The sequence below is a fragment of the Carcharhinus amblyrhynchos genome, chromosome 15 (genome assembly GCF_965287045.1).
Source record: "Carcharhinus amblyrhynchos chromosome 15, sCarAmb.v2.hapA, whole genome shotgun sequence".
Taxonomy (NCBI): domain Eukaryota; kingdom Metazoa; phylum Chordata; class Chondrichthyes; order Carcharhiniformes; family Carcharhinidae; genus Carcharhinus; species Carcharhinus amblyrhynchos.
Genome location: NC_137338.1, coordinates 74,893,528 through 74,912,794, shown reverse-complemented (window position 1 = coordinate 74,912,794; position 19,267 = coordinate 74,893,528). Strand labels below are relative to the sequence as shown.

At 39.4% G+C, this 19,267-nt stretch overlaps 1 protein-coding gene across 4 annotated transcripts in view; it reads right to left on the bottom strand.

The window, feature by feature from the left end:
* Positions 1-15,656: 15,656 nt before the first annotated feature.
* fndc3a (fibronectin type III domain containing 3A) overlaps positions 15,657-19,267 on the bottom strand; it is a 207,668-nt gene continuing 204,057 nt past the window's right edge. For all 4 annotated transcript variants that reach the window (XM_080204233.1, XM_080204234.1, XM_080204236.1 and 1 more), the window contains one exon: positions 15,657-18,373. In XM_080204233.1, coding sequence (XP_080060359.1) covers positions 18,059-18,373 — 315 coding nt within the window. In that variant the 3' untranslated portion in view covers positions 15,657-18,058. The remainder of the gene's footprint in view (positions 18,374-19,267) is intronic.

Below are 19,267 nucleotides of genomic sequence, written 5' to 3'. Positions count from 1 at the left end.
TTAAACCCTGTATAAGTTCTCAGTCTTACTGAGGTTTTAAGTAAAGGGCTGGACTCCAGAGCAACTTTTATGGAAGAGTGATTCTCCGACCACTGACATGGCCACACAGGTATTAACCTCCATTAGTACCGGATGTCCATTTAACCATATGTTTAACTTGATTGGGTCTGATTTGGATATTGATACGCAGTTTAATTGTTCTAAATCAGATCATAGACAATAGACCCTACAGTGCAGAAGGAGGCCCTTCGGCCCATCGAGTCTGCACTGACCACAATCCTCCCCAGACCCTACCCCCATATCCCTATATATTTTATCCACTAATCCCTCTAACCTAAGCATCCAGGATACTAAGGGGCAATTTTAGCATGGCCAATCAACCTAACCCGCACATCTTTGGACTGTGGGAGGAAACCAGAGCACCCAGAGGAAACCCATGCAGACACGAGGAGAATGTGCAAACTCTACACAAACAGTGATCCGAGCCGGGAATTGACGTAGGTGGATGTAGATGGACCACAGATGTAGGTGGACCTTCCAGAATGTTCTTGGATAAGGGTCTACGAGTTGGTTTTCTAAATCTAGGTCTTGTAGGAGTACTTTACTGTTAGACTCCGCACGCCAACAATGCACTTCTGGGCGTGATTGTGAATGTTTGCTGGAAGCTTGGGTTTGGGTTTGTAATGTAGGCAGATCTGGGATTACTTTTATCCAGATACTTCCTAAGGGAGGCTATATAATCACCTGTGCTCAGGTGGTGGCCCCGAAATAAGTCAAACTGACATGGGTGTCTGTTTCCATTGGGATACCTTACAAACATACACTCCACTGGCAGCATTTTCCAACGATAAGGCCAGCTGTGGCACCTGTTTAAAGTCCAGTTAGGCTTCAGCCAACAGGCATTTCTGAGTAGTTACATTATTAATCTCACGTACCAGACAGTCTCTAAGTAATTCACATGCTTCCATCAGTCACCTTACCCTAATTAGAAAACCCGCAACAGATTTCCCTCGCTCTCAGATTGCCGAGTGAAAATGATCATGTCTCAGAATTAAAGGTGGCTTGGCGTCGCTAACTAGTTCAGTAAAGGTTTTAGTATCTGGTGCCTCAGGGAAAATTAAACTCTGAATGATTGCAAATTCTGAAGTGCCACAGGCAGTCAGGAGAATTACCCATTGTTTTTCATCTGCCATAATGCTGTTTTTCTGAAAAAAGTAACATATGCATTCCATATATTGGACTCAGTCGTTGATTGCAGGGTTGAATAAATCTACCTTGCCAAACAAAGGCATAATGCATAAGAATGGCTTACCCCAATTTGGGCCAGGTGTTGCGAGCAAGTTCTTTCAGACTCGTCGCCACTGAAATAACTTCTCTGAGGCCAGTGTCCTTTCACCAAACTTAGATTTATTTACATAGTCAGCCATACTCTGCCAAATAGCTCCTCAAGCAGAGTATAAACACAAAGTACCTGTAGTCCACAGACACCACATTATATACAGAGGCAGGGCTCTCTGATTGAACAAGCCATTACTGCTTTAATCTGGGAGATCGTAGTCCATGAGGTCCACATCGTGGGTGTTGTTAAAGTCAGTAACCATCCTGAGAAAAGAAATCTATCTCAATCTTTTGGGAATAAAATGCAGAAATCTGATAATCTGTTCAGTACAATTACATACTCTCAGGAAGGCAACTGAACAAAAAGGTTGCAACTTGGAATTACCACATAGAGACCAGCCATAGGACAGCTAACTGTATATACCTTTTTTCTTCCTGAACTGGAAAAAACCTAGACCTATGTCTTATTCTGTCATTTGTACTGTTGTCTGTGTGTGGACCGCATGAGTGTGTGTGATGTATAAATGGTGATTGTGATTTACCTAGGTTTTGTTTAAGATTTAGCAAATAGTTTCAACAAAGTTTAACCTAGGAAAACCTAGCATCATAAAATCATAGAATCCCTACAGCGCAGAAAAGGCCATTCAACCTGTCGAGTCTGCATCAATTCTGTGACAGTGTATTTTATCCAGGCCCTCTTCTCTGCCCTATCCCTGTGATCCCACAAATTTACCCTGGCTAATCTACACATTTTGAGACAATTTAGTATGACCAATCTATCTAATTTGCACATCTTTGGGCTGTGAGAGGAAACTGGAGAACCTGGAGGAAACCGACGCAGACATGGGAAGAAAGTGTAAATTCCACACATTGACCCAGGCCAGAATTGGGCCCATGTCCCTGGGGTTGTGAGGCAGCAATGCTAACCACTGTGCCACCAAACCACCCTGCCTGACTAATTCTTTACAATACCAGAGCATAAATAGTGGGCTCCTGCAGCACTGGCAAAACACATCTGTTCGAAATGCACAAAAAAACCTAATATAGTCAGAACTGGATTGGGAGAATAGGGGCATCATTTCACCCACCTCACATGGTCATAACACAAGGAGGGAGAGTTCACCTTTGTCACACAGAGTCACATACCAAGGAACATAAGTTAAAAATGAAGAAGTTAGGAATAGGAAAGGAATCCAAAGTTTTCCCAGGGAAAATTTACAGGGGAAGGTAATTAAATCAAAGTAAACTGGGTTCAGAAGGCAAACAGATACATTTCTGGGAGAAGTTATTGAAAGATTAGGTGAAAAGGCTAATCAATTGGTTTGATTATTGAAAAATGGATGGTGTTATTTTGATCTTTTCTTAAAAAAACCACTTAAATGCCAGGAACATTCAGGCATGACTAAATTTGTTACTCTCAAGGGCACTTAGGGGTGATGCTGGCTTTATCAGTGATGGTCACATCCTATGAATGAATTTTAAAAAATATGCCCAAGGTACAAAGTTTGCTTTTTAATTTTATGCAGCTATTTGAAATCAATAATGACTTGGTGGAATTGATCTAAAGAGGGGCTTGCCAGTTTCAGTATGAGTTGATTTTTCATGATTCATTTCTGATTATAATGTATTTATTTCATGCAAGGAAGTATCTCTTACAATCCAGAAATTACTTTCAAAGAATATTAAATGTGACATTATAATCAAAAGGTCTTGATGAAAATTTACTAGGGTTTAATATGATAAATGGAGTGATAAGGAGGATGCAATAACTTTCAATTATCACTACAATATACACTACAGCAGTCTGGAAGATGTCATCTCTGATCAGCATAACTCCAGCAGCATCTGGACAACTGCCACACAGTACCAAATCCTTGAAAACATGGTAAATATTATTGTACAACTGTTTCATCGGGATCATTACTACATATCATTTCTTAATTTGTGATTACTTACGTATAGCTTTATCCAAAGTACTCCGACTACTTAACATTTGGCGTGTTACATAGTTCTCCCCTCTTCCCCCCTTCAACACTTGCTGATAAGCTCCACGGGCTTTTGTGCTCACCTCAGTTGCTCTGGGTCAATCTTCATTACATTGACATCCTGTAGTGGATCTCAATATATATATATATACAGTCTTAAATGATTCCACAAGTGGACAATTTATAGATTTCATATTTTATTTAAAAGAACAATTAGGTTGGCTGGGTGAGCAAGGACAGGTAGAACATGTTAAAGTGCATTTACAGCAGATTGAGGGCTCTTCAATTATTGGAGTTTGAGTGGCTATAGCTGTCTTGGATTTCTGTTGGATGGAAATGCCAAGTAATGTCACACACCAGTACATAGTTACATAGACATAGATTCCCTGCAGTGCAGAAGGAGGCCATTTGACCCATTGAGTCTGCACTGACCACAATCCCACACAGGCTTTATCCCCATAACCTCACATACCCTGAGACTAGGGTCAATTTAGCATGGCCAATCTACCTACCTCACACATCTTTGGACTGTGGGAGGAAACTCATGTAGGGGAGAATGTGTGAACTCCACACAGGCAGTGACCCAGGGCTAGAATTGAATCTGGGTCCCTGGCACTGTGAGGCAGTAGTGCTAACCGCTGTGTCACCGTGCTGCCCATTTAGGGTCATTGGGGAAGGTGCAGAGGAAGCTTAATGGACATGGGTGGGTATATACATCACAAAAGTATTAACAAGCTGGGTCTCTGAATATGGAATTTATATAATAGAATTCCCCTACAGTGCAGAAGGAGGCCGTTCAGTCCATCAAGTCTGCACTGACCACAATCCCACCCAGGCACTGTAGTAATATTGCAAACACTGATGGGAATGAGTTTACAGTCTAATTTACGTTTCTTTGCGTGGGTTTATTTCAGTACGTCAGATAGAAACATTCTCAGCTAAATTTCAATGTTCCCAGTTGAACATAACCAATAATTAGACAAATAAAACAGGAGCATTCTGATGGTAACTGATCTGCATCATGGGGTCTGTGGCTGCCAAAGCTTATGTTTTTTGAGGTACATCTGAAAACAGAAATTGAAAGCAGAAACTGCAAAGGGAAGCCAAAACAAAAAGGGAAGAAAGGAACTGATCCTCCCAGCTTCTGAGGAAACCAATATTGAAACAGATTTGGAAACCAAAACCTCAGGGCAGACTGAAACTGGCTGAGGTTATGTGAAGGGATGCAGAGCTGCCCAAGCTGGGTAGTAGCAGTTGATAAATACAATGCTGCAGTACAGGCAAGCTGAAGAAAACAACATCCAGAACCAGAAACTGAGAATTAGCTGTTTCTGATACTTGAAGATAACAATGATCGATCTATGCCATCCAACTGAACTGAGGAAGTTCTCCGGATGTGTGCCATTTGTGGTGAAAACCGACCATGCTCATGGAACTTGGTTAGGTTGTGCAATGGCTCATGGTCAGAATACATCCTAGAAAGAAAAGAGCTGAGATTCTTTGTGAGGAAGGCAGAGTTTGATGTGGTTTATGGACTGTTGAATTAATGCATAAGATCTGTATTAGTTATATTGGTCATTTAATGTGTAATTAATATAATTTATAATCCTGCTAGTTCATCTTTGACTTACGTTGATTCTGGATGTTAAGAGTATAGGAAATTATCTAAACTAATACAGTATTTAGTGTTTTGCTTTGTTAGACTTTTGCATAGTAATTTATTTTCTGTTTTAAACTGGAATCTTGTGGATAGAGGATTGGTTGTCTAATAGGAAGCAGAGAGCTGGTATCAATGGGTGTTATTCTGATTGGCGGTTGGTGATTAGCGGAGTGCTGCAGGGGTCGGTGCTGGGGCCTCAGCTATTTACCATTTTATATAGATGATCTGGAGGAGGGGGCTGAGTGTAGGGTGACGAAATTTGCTGATGACACAAAGATGAGTGGAAAAGCAAATTGTGCGGAGGGTGTGGAAAGTCTGCAGAGGGATCTAGATAGGCTGAGCAAGTGGGCGAGGACCTGGCAGATGGAGTACAATGTTAGCAAGTGTGAGGTTATCCACTTTGGCAGGAATAATAGTAGGAGGGATTACTATTTAAAGGGCGAAAAGCTGCAGCATGCTACGGTGCAGAGGGACCTGGGGGTCCTTGTGCATGAGTCGCAAAAACCCAGTCTGCAGGTGCAGCAGGTGATCAAGAAGGCGAATGGGATGCTGGCCTTTATAGTGAGGGAGATAGAATATAAAAGCAGGGAGGTCTTGCTGCAACTGTACAGGGCACTGGTGAGGCCGCAGCTGGAGTACTGTGTGCAGTTTTGGTCGCCGCACTTGCGCAAGGACATTTTGGTCTTGGAGGGAGTGCAGAGGAGGTTCACTAGGCTGATACCGGAGATGAGGGGGTTAGACTATGAAGAGAGACTAAATAGACTGGGTCTGTACTCGTTGGAGTTTAGAAGGATGAGGGGAGGTCTTATAGAGACGTATAAGATAATGAAGGGGATGGATAGGGTAGAGGTAGAGAGATTCTTCCCGCTCAGGAATGACAGCAGGACTAGAGGGCACAGCCTCAAGATAAGGGGGGAGCAGTTTAGAAGGGAGTTGAGGAGGAACTTCTTCACTCAAAGGATGGTGAATCTCTGGAATTCTCTGCCCATTGAAGTGGTGGAGGTACCTCACTAAATATACTTAAGTCACGGGTAGATAGATTTTTGACAGACAGGGGAATTAAGGGTTATGGGGAGAAAGCGGGAAAGTGGAACTGAGCCACTTCAGATCAGCCATGATCTTATTGAATGGCGGGGCAGGCTCGAAGGGCTAGATAGCCTATTCTTGCTCCTATTTCTTGTGGCTTCAGTCTTTTGGTAAGTAACTGGGATTTTAGATTGATTTTAAAGTTACTGGTCTCTACTGAGACCATAACATCTGTAAATATCACTAATAAACTGCAGAGAAATCTGGTTACCAACTCTACCTTTTTAAATTGATTTGTAAATGAAGGTTGAAACCAATGGGCTAAAATAAATATTGTTTTCTTCGATTTACAGCCTAAATATTTTACTTTGGAAGATATTAATGAAGATATAAGCATGTTTTCAATAGATGTCTCTTCCCAATTTTAATATCAAAGTATTGATTTCCCATTGCTATGATACAATTATACTGCCCAAATGGAAATCAGATTTTTTTTTTAATGAACAAAGATAGTTTATAATGTGTCTAACTTTGATTTGGTTATGGTAGCTAGTTCTCTGTAAAAGTTATATTAAGAATGCTTTACATGCAGTCATTGCTATGAATATTAGATTAAAAAGTCTGTGAACAGACTCATCACTATTCACTTGATTAGATGTCCCACCCTCCCCAATTACTGGTACATCGCCAGGGTAGATAAAACAAAAAAAGGCAAAGAACTTAAGGCCAATTTCAGGAAAAATTCTGGAAATTTCAACCAAGTTCTTGGGAACCACAATGCACCTTCAAACATACTGAAACAAATGGTCTCCCAGTTTCCTAACGAACAAGAATCAGAAATGACCATCTCCATCCATTTTGCCAGTACCAAAGGTTGCAGATTTCCTACATCATGATCTTCACAATAGGCAACATCACCTCCTCCATAATCATCCTCAACACTGGTGCCCCAAAAGGCTGTGTCCTCAGCCCCTTACTATACTCATTATACACCTATGACTATGTGTCCAAATTCCCCTCCAACTTGACTTTCAAGTTTGCTGATGACACTACTGTCGTGGGTCTGATCTCAAACAATGACGAGACGGAGTACAGGAACAAGATAGAGAATCTAGTGAACTGGTACTGGAAAAGTAATCTCTCCCTCAATGACAACAAAATGAATGTCTTTGTCATCGACCTCAGGAAGTGTAGTGAAGGACATGCCCCTGTCTAGATCAATCAGGATGAAGTAGAAATGGTCAAGAGCTTCAGGTTTTTAGGTGTCCAGATCACCAACAACCAGTCCTGGTCCCTCCATGCCAACACTATAATTTAGGAAGTCGACCAGCGCCTCTGCTTTCTCAGAAGACTAAGAAAATTTAGTATATTCACTACGACTCTCAACAACATTTACAGACGCACCTAGAAAGCATTCTTTCTGGTTGTATCACAGCTTGGTATGGCTCCTGCTCTGCCCGAGGCTGCAAGAAATTACAAAGGGTTATGAACGAAGCCCAGTTTATCACTCAAACCAGCCTCCCACCCATTGACTCTGTCTACACTTCCCACTGTCTCGGAAAAGCACCAGAATAATTAAGGGCCCCACACACTGTGGACATTTTCTCTCCTGCCTTGCTCTATTGATAAAAAGATACAAAAGACTGAGGACACGCATCAACTGATTCAAGAACAGCTCCTTTTCTGCTGCCATCAGACTTTTGAATAGATCTACCTTGCATTAAGTTGATCTCTCTACCCTAACTATGACTGTAGCACCACATTCTGCACTCTCTCCTTTCCTTCTCTATGTATGGTCTGCTTTATCTGTATAGTGCACAAGAAACAATACTTTCCACTGTATGCTAATATACGTGACAATAATAAATCAAATTCTCTTCTAACACTCAACATATTCTCTCTGCCAAGAACATATCCATTATGTCTGAAAGATTATAGTATCTTCACATTCATTGTTTTCCTGCTTTGGGATTCTCAACACAAAAACATTATTTTATAACATTTTCTTATCTTAACTTGAATCCATGTGTTCAGAGCTTGGGTTAATATTCTCAGATTCAGTTGATCTATCTGGATCAGCCTTGACAACCCGCATTCAATTCTTGAAAAATTCAGAACTTTTTTTAAAAACATGGGATATTTATGGCTCACCAAGTGAATTATGCATTCATTACAGCAACTAAACTGAGTCAGATTGGTCAATACAAAAAACTGCTAATAATGTTTTCATCAGTAAGAGTGCTCAATTCAAAGAATGATCATGTAGAGGTTTGTTATGAATACAAGTTATTTTGAAAGCAAAATTATTAGCTTTGAACAATAGCAAAGAAGAACTATGTATAGTGGAGCAAACACTGGCCTTTTATCTCTATGGTCCAAGTTCAAATCCAGCCCAGAGTGACAATGAGGAAGTCTCTACCAGTGCCTACAAAACTCTACATTTAATGAATTTGGGCAATCTCAAGTTGATTTCTGGAAGGCATATGCTGGTAGCATAGATCTCCAGGACAAAACTAATTGGTAATCTTAATCGGATAGGCATCAGAACTAGAACAGTGCACTTTCTGAGGTTGGGGCCAAGGGCATTGACCTTTACTGGTGCTTTTCGAATGGTGCTGGTGGGAAGCAAATGTCAATAAAATAACGTTAAGAAAATAGTTGTATTTGTACACCATAGTTGAACCATTTCTAAAACCAAATGCTAATACAAGCATATTAAACTTGGTGCAAAACCCCACAATCTATCAACACCATGTGCAGCAATGCTGAAAAGACTAGAAAGAAGGTACAGCTTAGAAACAGAGTTGAATAATCAGTTTGTATAAAACAATGGTCACTCCATTGGTGTACAGTTCTAGTATTATACTACAACTTAAAGTCCTGGACAAAAGTGTTGTCATTGTACACTTGAACTATGAGGAAAGACAAAGGGCTGTGGTGATGATTACATTATAAACAAGATAGCATCAGGGTGGTTTTGTTGCGATATTTAATATCGTCCCATCCAATTAAAAATAGGAAGTTAGGAATGAAGAGGGTTAATGCTTCACCCAAAGGATAGTAGAGTTGCAGAAAACCAAAAGGAATAACGTGAAGGGATTCAAGAAGTGATGGTGGGATACAATGAGAAGCCAATGGTGAGATTGACCTAAGAATAGGCAACAACAGTTACTTGCTTTTCCTGAAAAAGTTTATACTCTGTTTTTCAGGATCATTCTTTTGTTCATCCACTAGGGAAAAGTTTATGTTGGGGAATAGTAAACTGTTATGTAGTGGCACAACAGGCATTGTCAACAGACTTCAGACTTTTTTTTTAGGAGCAATAAGGAGTTTGTTAATAAAGAGAAACTTGGTACAGGAATTTGCAGCCCTCCTTGGAATCGGGTTTCAGTTTTTATGATGTACATGGGTGCTATATGATTCTGCCCGAGAGAGGATCTTACCCTTTGGGGTGATCACTCATACTCAGTTCTCATTGGTCCCTCAAGTCAGGTGACTCTCTTCTGCTGTGCTGTCTTAAAGAGACAGACACCACATACAGGACAAATACCACTACAAATAGCAGTATGTTTCAGGATTTTAGAATTGCTGAAGTTTAATCTTCGATCTATTTATATATATTAAATACAATAAACATGACTTTCAGGAATGCAGTGAGAAAATTTCCATTCTAGGATGCAAACCTATATTCAATCATTGTATCTAAGCATATTTGCAGATTTTTACTGTAACTGGCATCAACCCCAAGTAAATACACTGAACTAAAGGATGATCCTGTTGTGTTGCTATGTTGGATTTAACTGCTGTTTAATGATGAAAGGACACTATTCAGTCTTTGACTCTAATGTGAAAGAGTAGTTATTTTCCATATTAAGAAATTGCAAGGGCCAACATTGTGATGTATGTCACAAATAAAAGGAAAAAGAATTATAAGTCTTGGATGTAAATATATGTACATGGTCAAAATTGTAAAAAGACATATTTAGTACAATCTCCATGAAATTTTAATGTCACATTTCTCTTTAGTTGTTGATTGATTTGCTATGTGTACTTGCTACTTTTGTTTGTAATGAGCGGTCTCATTTAACTAGGCTCTTATAAATCTGGGCACTAGAGGGTGCTCTGCCTAATCAGACACATTCCCGATAGGAAGATTTGTAAACAACAACCATTTGACAAAACTAACTGAACCGGATTACAAACTTTGTAAATCTTTGAGAAATTAGATTAATCTGCCAATCATGTCATCCTAATGCAAATCTCTGCCTACTAGTATGCATTGTTTTTGTTCAAAATGCTAAACAAAATCGATGATTTGATTTGATTTGTCACATGTATTAGTATACAATGAAAAATATTGTTTCTTGTACACTATACAGCCAAAGCATACCATTCACAGAGAAGGAAAAGAGAGAGTGCAGACTGCAGTGTTATAGTCATAGCTAGGGTGTGAATTATAGCTAGAGAAAAATCAATCTAATATAAGGTAGGTCCATGCTAAAGTCTGACAAAAAGGAAGAAGCTGTTCATGAGTTGGTTGGTATGTGACCTCAGACAGAAAGTGGTGGAAGAATGTCTGGGGTGTGGACATTTGATTAGGCTGGCTGCTTTTCTGAGGCTTGAGAAGTGCAGATGGAGTTAATGATGGAAGGTTGGTTTGTGTGATGGATTGGGCTTGGTCACAACCCTTTGTAGTTTTTTTTTGCAGTCTTGGGTGGAGCAGGAGCCATACCAAGCTGTGATACAATCAGAAAGAATGTTTTCTATGGTGTGTCTGCAAAAGTTGGTGAGACTCATAGCCTCCTGGGAAAGTAGAGGTGTTGGTGGCTTTTCTTATCTATAGTGTCAGTGTGGAGAGAACGGGACACATTGTTGGTGATGCTGAGAAACTCTCAATCAGTTCATCCCCATTGAAGTAGAGAGGGGCATTTCCTCCACTATGCTTCCTGACGTCGATGCTCATCTCCTTGATGTTGATGAATGAAGACAGAAGCTGCTATTTGCTTGCACCAAAGCTTTCTTTCAATATCCTTGTTATGTGTAAAACACAGTCATTCATCTCTGATAATGCTATGGCTGTAATACTAATCAAGTAAGGGTTTAGGGGAGTATTCTCCAAAGTTTGTATCATCAGGGCTTCTTGGTTCCCTGGACCTTTGTTGAAATAGATTAAGAGGTCACCACTAGAAAGCTGTATATGAAGGAATTACTGTACGTATTTTTGTAGATATATTTTTTGCTACTCAACTGATCTGCTGATGTGCACTGAAAACACCTCTGCTCAGTACTAAGCCAGACCCTCCCTACTTCCCTAAAGAGTTTTACAACTAACAATAATGGTTTCATGGTCATCATTAGACTTCTAATTTCAGATTTTCTTTTATTCAAATTCCACTATCTGCCATGGTGGTATTCAAACCTGAGTCCCTGGGTCTCTATTTTATTAATCCAGTGACAATACCACTGTGCCATGGTCTCCCCAGAACCCTTTAACTTCTTACTCACAGATAAACTACTATTGAATGAAGGATTATACAGGACATAAACAAGCCACTTGACTCAACCAGGCTCACTAACTAGTTCTAACAAGAAAAATAAATATGAAAAAAGGGTCATTACAATAGTCCTTTATTTTCCCCCCCGCCTTGATTTAAAAATTACACAGTTTACCAAGTATATCTTAAACTGCAATGGTCTCGTTAACAAAGTCCCTTTAAGTGCACAGATTTGTTGTGGTGAAATACTCACTCCCTCTTCTGAACCCAAGTTAGTGACTATGGATTTCTCCTCAGGCTTTCCCAAATGATTGGCACATGAGCGTTTTCAATCTCCACTCCCAAAGCCAAAACATGCTTTAAAATCTTCTTTGCTTCCTATTAGAAGTTTGCATTCTGAAATCCAGCCCAGGTTTTCCATATGATTCTCTTAAACTAGATCTGCTAGATTTTTAAAAAGGGATCTAGTATCCAAGTTTGTAATACTATCCTTTAACATTTCTTTTTCTTGATTTCTGCACAAACTATCCACACTAGCTTTATTCCCAGTCAATTTGATCAATTCCCAGACTCTATTAAAATGGCAGCAAACTTTTGATTTACCTCCAAAGTCTGCTTTCACTCTTTTAGTCTGGTTACTGCAATTGTTTCTAACTCAGATCACTTTTTCTTTACTCTCCCTTGAATTCTTCTGAACCATATCTTGGTCTCTTCAGTCATCTTAAAACATTCTTCCTGTCCCAATTCCCTGGTTATCTGGACAGTAACTGGTTCTTTAGAATGCTTGCCTCTTTGCAGTTCCCATTCTGTCCAGTCTTTCTTTAAGCAGAGTTGAGAGATGTTCACTTACTGGTGTCTTTCTTCACCTGCCAACAAATTCAGTTAAACTAAGAACAGAAAGTCTTCCTCCCCTAAAAGGGCCTTCAATTGCTAAGCAACCACTGTAACTTTGATTTATTCTTCATGCCATAACTAAACACAAGACAATCACATTATGCAGCCAGATGGCTAATGGCCTGGATCATAGGCTCAGTGGACAATTGGACACATTAAACTGCTGCAGCAAACAGTAAGGTTTGCTGTGAACCCAGACAGGCAAAGGCCAAAAACAATATAGGTCAGGACAAGCCAGGGAATGCCCCAGCAGCAGAAATTGGAAGGACTTGACCCTGGCCATATTTGGCAGATAGACCATAGAACCCTACAGTGCAGAAAGAGGCCCTTCGGCCCATCGAGTCTGCACTGACCACAATCCCACCCAGGCCCTACTCCCATATCCCTACATTTATTATCCGCTAATCCCTTAGGACACTAATGGGCAATTTTAGCATGGCTAATCAACCTAATCCGCACATCTTTGGATTGTGGGAGGAAACTGGAGCACCCGGAGGAAACCCATGCAGACACGAGGAGTACGTGCAAACTCCACACAGACAGTGACTTGAGCCAGGAATTGAACCCAGGTCCCTGGAGCTGTGAAACAGCAGTGCTAACCACTGTGCTACCATGCCACCCTGCTTTCAGCTGGACTCTGATGCCTGGAGATCCCGCAACAACCTTACATGGAATATGTGTACCTGGTGATGGACTCCTAGGGTTCATCTAGCATCCTTCAAATAAGGAATTTGCAACCTCATTGGGTGCTGTAACCTTTTCCTGGTAACCTCAATGGCTGGAAGTCAGAGAACCTTCTGGAATGGCGTGTAGAGGGGGGATAAGAGACATCTGGAGTGCATCCCCAGCAAAGACTTGGCCTGACCCACAGCGAAGAAGATTACACACAAGACTCAGGGGCAACCCAGTGACAAACGGAAGAGGGCATACGAGAATCACCTTCACAGATGAGAAGCCTGTGATGTCAGAGGCTCAGAGAATTGGACCCCAGCTCAGTCAAGTTCATTGACATGGGTAGAATTAGAATCTTAGGGAAATAGATTTAAGATAATTTGGAAAAAGTAACTGTGTTAATATTTATTGAACTTGTTCGTAAAATTGGGTTGAACCATGAATCAAGACTTGTCCTTTTGTTCATCTTGTAAGAGTTTGATATAGTCAAAGTGTCTAACCTTTCTAGACCACAGTTGGAATTGAAACCAATTCCCACACATATAAACACCTTTGTCCAGCATGAATCTATTATCCTTCTTTCCACAGAAACATTAAATTAAAACCACTTTAAAAACTATACCCTATTTCTAAAGATTAGTAATACAAATATAAATCCCTTAAAATGACCTTTGTTTTCCTAACAAATGGGAATCAGGGGAAAAACATTCCATTGGTTGGAGTCATATCCAGCATAAAGAAAGATGATTGTGATTGTTGGAGGTCAATCACTCTGTGAGCTTAAGAAAATTTTGATTGCAACTCTATTGTTTGAACTTGAACCTTAAGCATTATTTGCCCACCCCTAACTGTCCTCTGCAAGGTGGTGGCAGTGAGCCGCCTTCTTGGCTCTCTCTCCACTGACATTGTCTGTACCTTTAAGACTTAATTATCTGTAAAGATTCACATTCCAACCATTATCTTGTAAATTGAGTTTGTGTCTGTATATGCCCTGTTTGTGAAAACAAATCCTCACTCACCTGATGAAGCGAGATTCTGAAAGCTTGTGCTGCCAAATAAATCTGTTGGACTTTAACCTGGTGGTGCGAGATTTCTTACTGTTCTTGAACCGATGCAGTGGATATCTATGGGTGTAGATACACCTATAGTGTAGGGAATTCCAGAACTCTGACCCAGCGAAAGTGAAGGAATGGCGGTATAGTTCCAAATTTCTAATGTTAGAAATGTCATTGCCTGGCACATGGTGCAAAAGTTACTTTGCACTTATCAATCCAAAACTGAATATTGACCAGGTTTTGCTGCATTTGGACATGAACTGCATTAGTATCTGAGGAATCGCAAGTAATATATTCTGTGAATGAAAATAAATTGTAGCCTTTATTTGAAATTAAGACTCAGTATGAATGGCCCCAAGTTATGCAGTGGGAGAAATCCACATCAATCTTGGATTGATATTGTAAAGTTTGATTAGATCAAATATACCAGAATCCTAAATTTCTCAACAGAGACCAGGATTTGTCAAGACTGTAGAGGGATGCACTAACGAACAAGACTTGTGACCCAGAAACTTTACAATCGCAAAATACTTCACAGCCATATAATACATGCAATTAAACACGTGACAAACACCATGAGAGTTTAAGAGAAGAAAATTTTGATTGCAAGTCTTGTTTGAACCTGAACCTTAAGTACTTTTCAGGTTCTGTTAACAGACAAATTCAAGACATCTGTGGTTGTTGGCATCCGCAAGTGTTAGCATCTGGAAGTGTTGGCATCTTGAACTTGCCCTTTCACAACAAGCTTGTTCAATTTGTTAAATCCAGGGTGAAGTTGAATTATCTCATTCATTTACGGAGCACAAAATAAATGGAATGAAATCCTTTCATCATTTTATCCAAAGCAATCCGTTCTTTAGTTTATCAACCCAATAAGGTATCTAATCTGAAAATGCATTCACGTTAGAACTTTCCAATTGATCAGGAAAAGATCCACTTTTTGTATGGAGATATTCCCTTTAAAATGAAGGTAAACAAGTATTGAATGTAAAAATAGAATTGTGTATTTGAACACAGGAACATGGGCAGATTTGTTTTAGACCAAAACTTTTCTCGCACTTTAATCAATACTTCTGCAGCTTCAGGATTAGTTTTCTGATTGCTCATATTAGAAGTAGTGGATGGGGCAGCAGTGCATATTTTTTTCCTGGCTATTTCCTTCTTCTGACCCTTGTTAAGGAAAAATCGACTAACCTTGTAATTGCCGATTCATACTTTGGTTCATTAAATTTTTGGATCAAATAATGCGATTAGCTTGATCTGAAAGGCCTTAGTATCATCTAGAAAACTGAAACTGTCCTCACATTTTTACACTTTTGATTATTCTTGCAACTATTGCTAAAAAAATTATTTTGAAAGCCTAACCCCTTCTTCAGGGTGAGCTAGGGAGGCATGACAAATGGTGAACATCCAGTTTAATTCCTGCAAATGAACAGCATAAAATTAAGCAAAAGCATTTTAATGAAATCAAGCTGAAGCCTTTAATTCCTAGGTCAATGGTCAGGTTATTAAGGAAACAGTAGACAGTGCAAAGAATCATACATTGTTTATTGTGCATGGAATTTGCTTTATGTTTTACCTATTGAGTTAAAGTTTGGATTTGATACATATTTAAGAGTTGAAACGTCATGTCAACTTTCAGTACTCAGTCTGACATAATACAAGTGATATGTTGTATATTTGGAATGGTTCCAAAAGTTTCAATAGTTTTTGGAATGTACAATCAATGAGGTAACCGTGAAGCTTAGTTACATTTAAAAACCATTGACCCTCAATACAAAAAACTGCAATGAGAGATTATGGAAAATACAATTATGTTTATAAATGACTGATCATATGCAACTATCAAAAATAGGAATGGATTTGAATTTTGACTGTCAAAATAAATTCTTCCAGCTTTTCAAAAACAACAAATTCAGGGGCCCACACTGGCAATGAAATACAGCCATCAAAAATCAAAAATTTATACATCCTCTTACAGAATCCAGCTGACCAATATGCTTCACATATTTAAAAAACGATAGCGTATGATAGAAATCACCTGTGTGTGGGTCTATGGAAAATACATCCCACTGAAGCAAATAATTTCAGCAAAGTACATATATGTAATTAAGGCTGTAGCTTTAAGGGGATTATATGTTAAGGACATTTGATTTCTGACTAAAATACAGCCTAGAGAAGCTTAGAAAGACAAATGGTACCTCTCCCAATTTGCTGAAGATTTTCTCTAGTTACCAACAGATCTGATTTAAAAAAGAACAAAATCGATACATATTTCAGCAGGTGGGGGCCAGGGGGTAAGAATCAGTCAGAAAATACTCAGTGTTTGCAATCATCCAAACTAGGATGCACAGTACACTTTCTTTGGGTGATATTCGCCAACATTGAAGTGCAACACATTGCTTAAATTAAAAATCATAACGGAAATGTAAACATACTTTACAATGCAAATTGAACAGGGTTTGTATGTTATTATCAAACTTTCACATTCCCCATTCCTTCCTTCAAATAAAGTGGCACTTAAAAAAAACTCAAAGTGATTTGCAGCCCAATGTAATTGACAACTTAAACCTTGAAAAGTGTTAGTAAACTAGCATTTTATGACTATAATTGTAATAAATAGGAGACCAACTTCAACAAAATAAAGTGGAATGAACAGCACTAAGTGAATGAATAAAACAATAATTGATGGACAAATGATATTCTAACATATCCAGGTTTTCTTCAACAAAATCTATTATGTGCAATTAAGGAGAAAGTTTATAAAGTTCTAACAAACATAACTGTAAGATCGACAACAAGCCCCCATCCAATGGTGCACTGCTCCAGATGACAACTGTGGTTCACAACAACTACAAAGCACTGTTGAGATGGAATTATTTAAAACATAAATCAACAATGCAGCACAGCCACTACTTTCTGGGGACACTTGCAAAACACTTTGCTGTTCTTGAGATTATGCGGTGCTATTAAGTGTTCCTTTTTAAATGCATCAGTGTTGCACATTTATGGATTAGGTTTTACCTCATGTAGGTCTGTGAAGTAATTGTTAAATTTGACATGCCTTTAAGCTGAATTCTTAATAGTGATTTTCAAATGTGAAGCAGTTCTTTGCTTATAAAAAGCTGCTAAAATTAAAGTGCCTGAGATATAATCTGTGAAGCAGTGAATAAAGAGATCCATAACAACTTGTGTGTAGGACAGCATTGCATTCATTATTGAAAAATGTGATAATTTTAGTTTGTTTCAGTGCTGCAAAGACCCTGGCACTGGAATATTCAACTCTCACATTTTTATCCACACAATCATATTCTGTCATGCTTACTGGCAATTTAGTACAAAGTGGCCCTCTTCAATTTTTAGGCTACATTTTTAGAAGAGGTAGGAATTGCACAACTACTAAAGATTCAAAGTTTCACAGTTTGGGTTCACTACTTTCAACTGTTACGCATTTTACCTGACTTGCTACACAGAATTTAATACCCCCAATTTCTATTATTGCAGTATATTTAATAAACTGCACTAAAGTGCACCCATTTTCTCTTCCTTCCATGATCCACCATTGTAAAGCTTATTTTTTTTAAAAAAAAACAAAGCTCTGGTACAATGCTTTAACTTTACACATGCCATGTCAACACTCAAGAAAGCTGCTTAAAGGGGTCTTTTGTAAAGTGCCGCTGGACTTAACCAGTAGTCACTTCTGGTATGACTGTTGGTACATCAACACAGCTCTGATGGAATGCTTTCTTTACACAGTCAGCCTTTCAGCAACAAGCATGAATTATGGGAAGCAACAGTAGCTGAGATGTTGGCAAAGAGCCTCTATGCACAATTGGATATCACCATCAGTTTAAAAGCATAATTAACCACAATAATTTGATATTACAACACAAGTAATACATGGCAGAGAGACATTGAAATACTAAACTTTTCTTACTTGATGACAAAGTATTGAACAATGAAAGCAATCAAAATGGAGACTATAGCAAACAATGCAAGGATGAGTGCAGCACACTGCTCATCACTTAATGTCTGTGCGGTCTTTGTGACTTCTGTAGTGTTTTTGCTGTTGCTGGCTGGTGTTTCATTCCTCTGAGAGTACAATATTACAGTAGCACTATAAGGGCCCATCAGATCGTGAAACCCTTGAGTGCCTTGGCACTGACGAATGGCACACACTCGAAATCGATATTCACAGTTTAACTGGAGGTTTGAAACTTGGAATGTTGTTTCTGGACCTTTATAAATCTGAAAAAATAAACACATCCACCTAAGTAAAATGATCAAACTATTACTGCCTTATCAATAGAATTAAGGAACTTCAAAACATACACATGAAACCAGCAGAACAGAAAAGACCCACAGATCTTTTGCACTTAATTACATTGCCATGAGATTATACACTCCCAAATCAACTCTGAGCTGGGAGAGACTGTTTTCTCCATGTAGCTTTCCTTTACTCAACAACAGGAAACAGGCAGGATCTTTGGTTATCTGTATAAATGGAATGATTTGAACATAAGAACATAAGAAATAGGAGCAGGAGTAGGCCATCTAGCCCTTCGAGCCTGCCCCGCCATTCAATAAGATCATGGCTGATCTGTCACTGCTCAGTTCCACTTTCCCGCTTTCTCCCCATAACCCTTAATCCCCTCTCTTATCAAAAACCCATCAACCCGCGTCTTAAAAATATTTAGCGAGGCAGCCTACACCACTTCAACGGGCAGAGAATTCCAGAGATTCACCACCCTTTGAGTGAAGAAGTTCCTCCTCAACTCCGTTCTAAATCGCCCCCCTTTTATCTTGAGGCTGTGCCCCCTAGTCCTACTGTCTTTTTTGAGCGGGAAGAGTCTCTCCACCTCTATCCTGTCCATCCCATTCATCATCTTTTACGTCTCAATGAGATCTCCCCTCATTCTTCTAAACTCTAACGAGTACAAGCCCAGTTTATTCAGCCTCTCTTCATAGCTCAACCCCCTCAACTCTGGTATCAGCCTAGTAAACCTCCTCTGCACTCCCTCCAAGGCCAAAATATCTTTGCGCAGGTGCGGCGACCAAAACTGCACACAGTACTCCAGCTGCGGCCTCACCAATGCCCTATACAGCTGCAGCAAGACCTCCCTACTTCTATATTCAATCCCC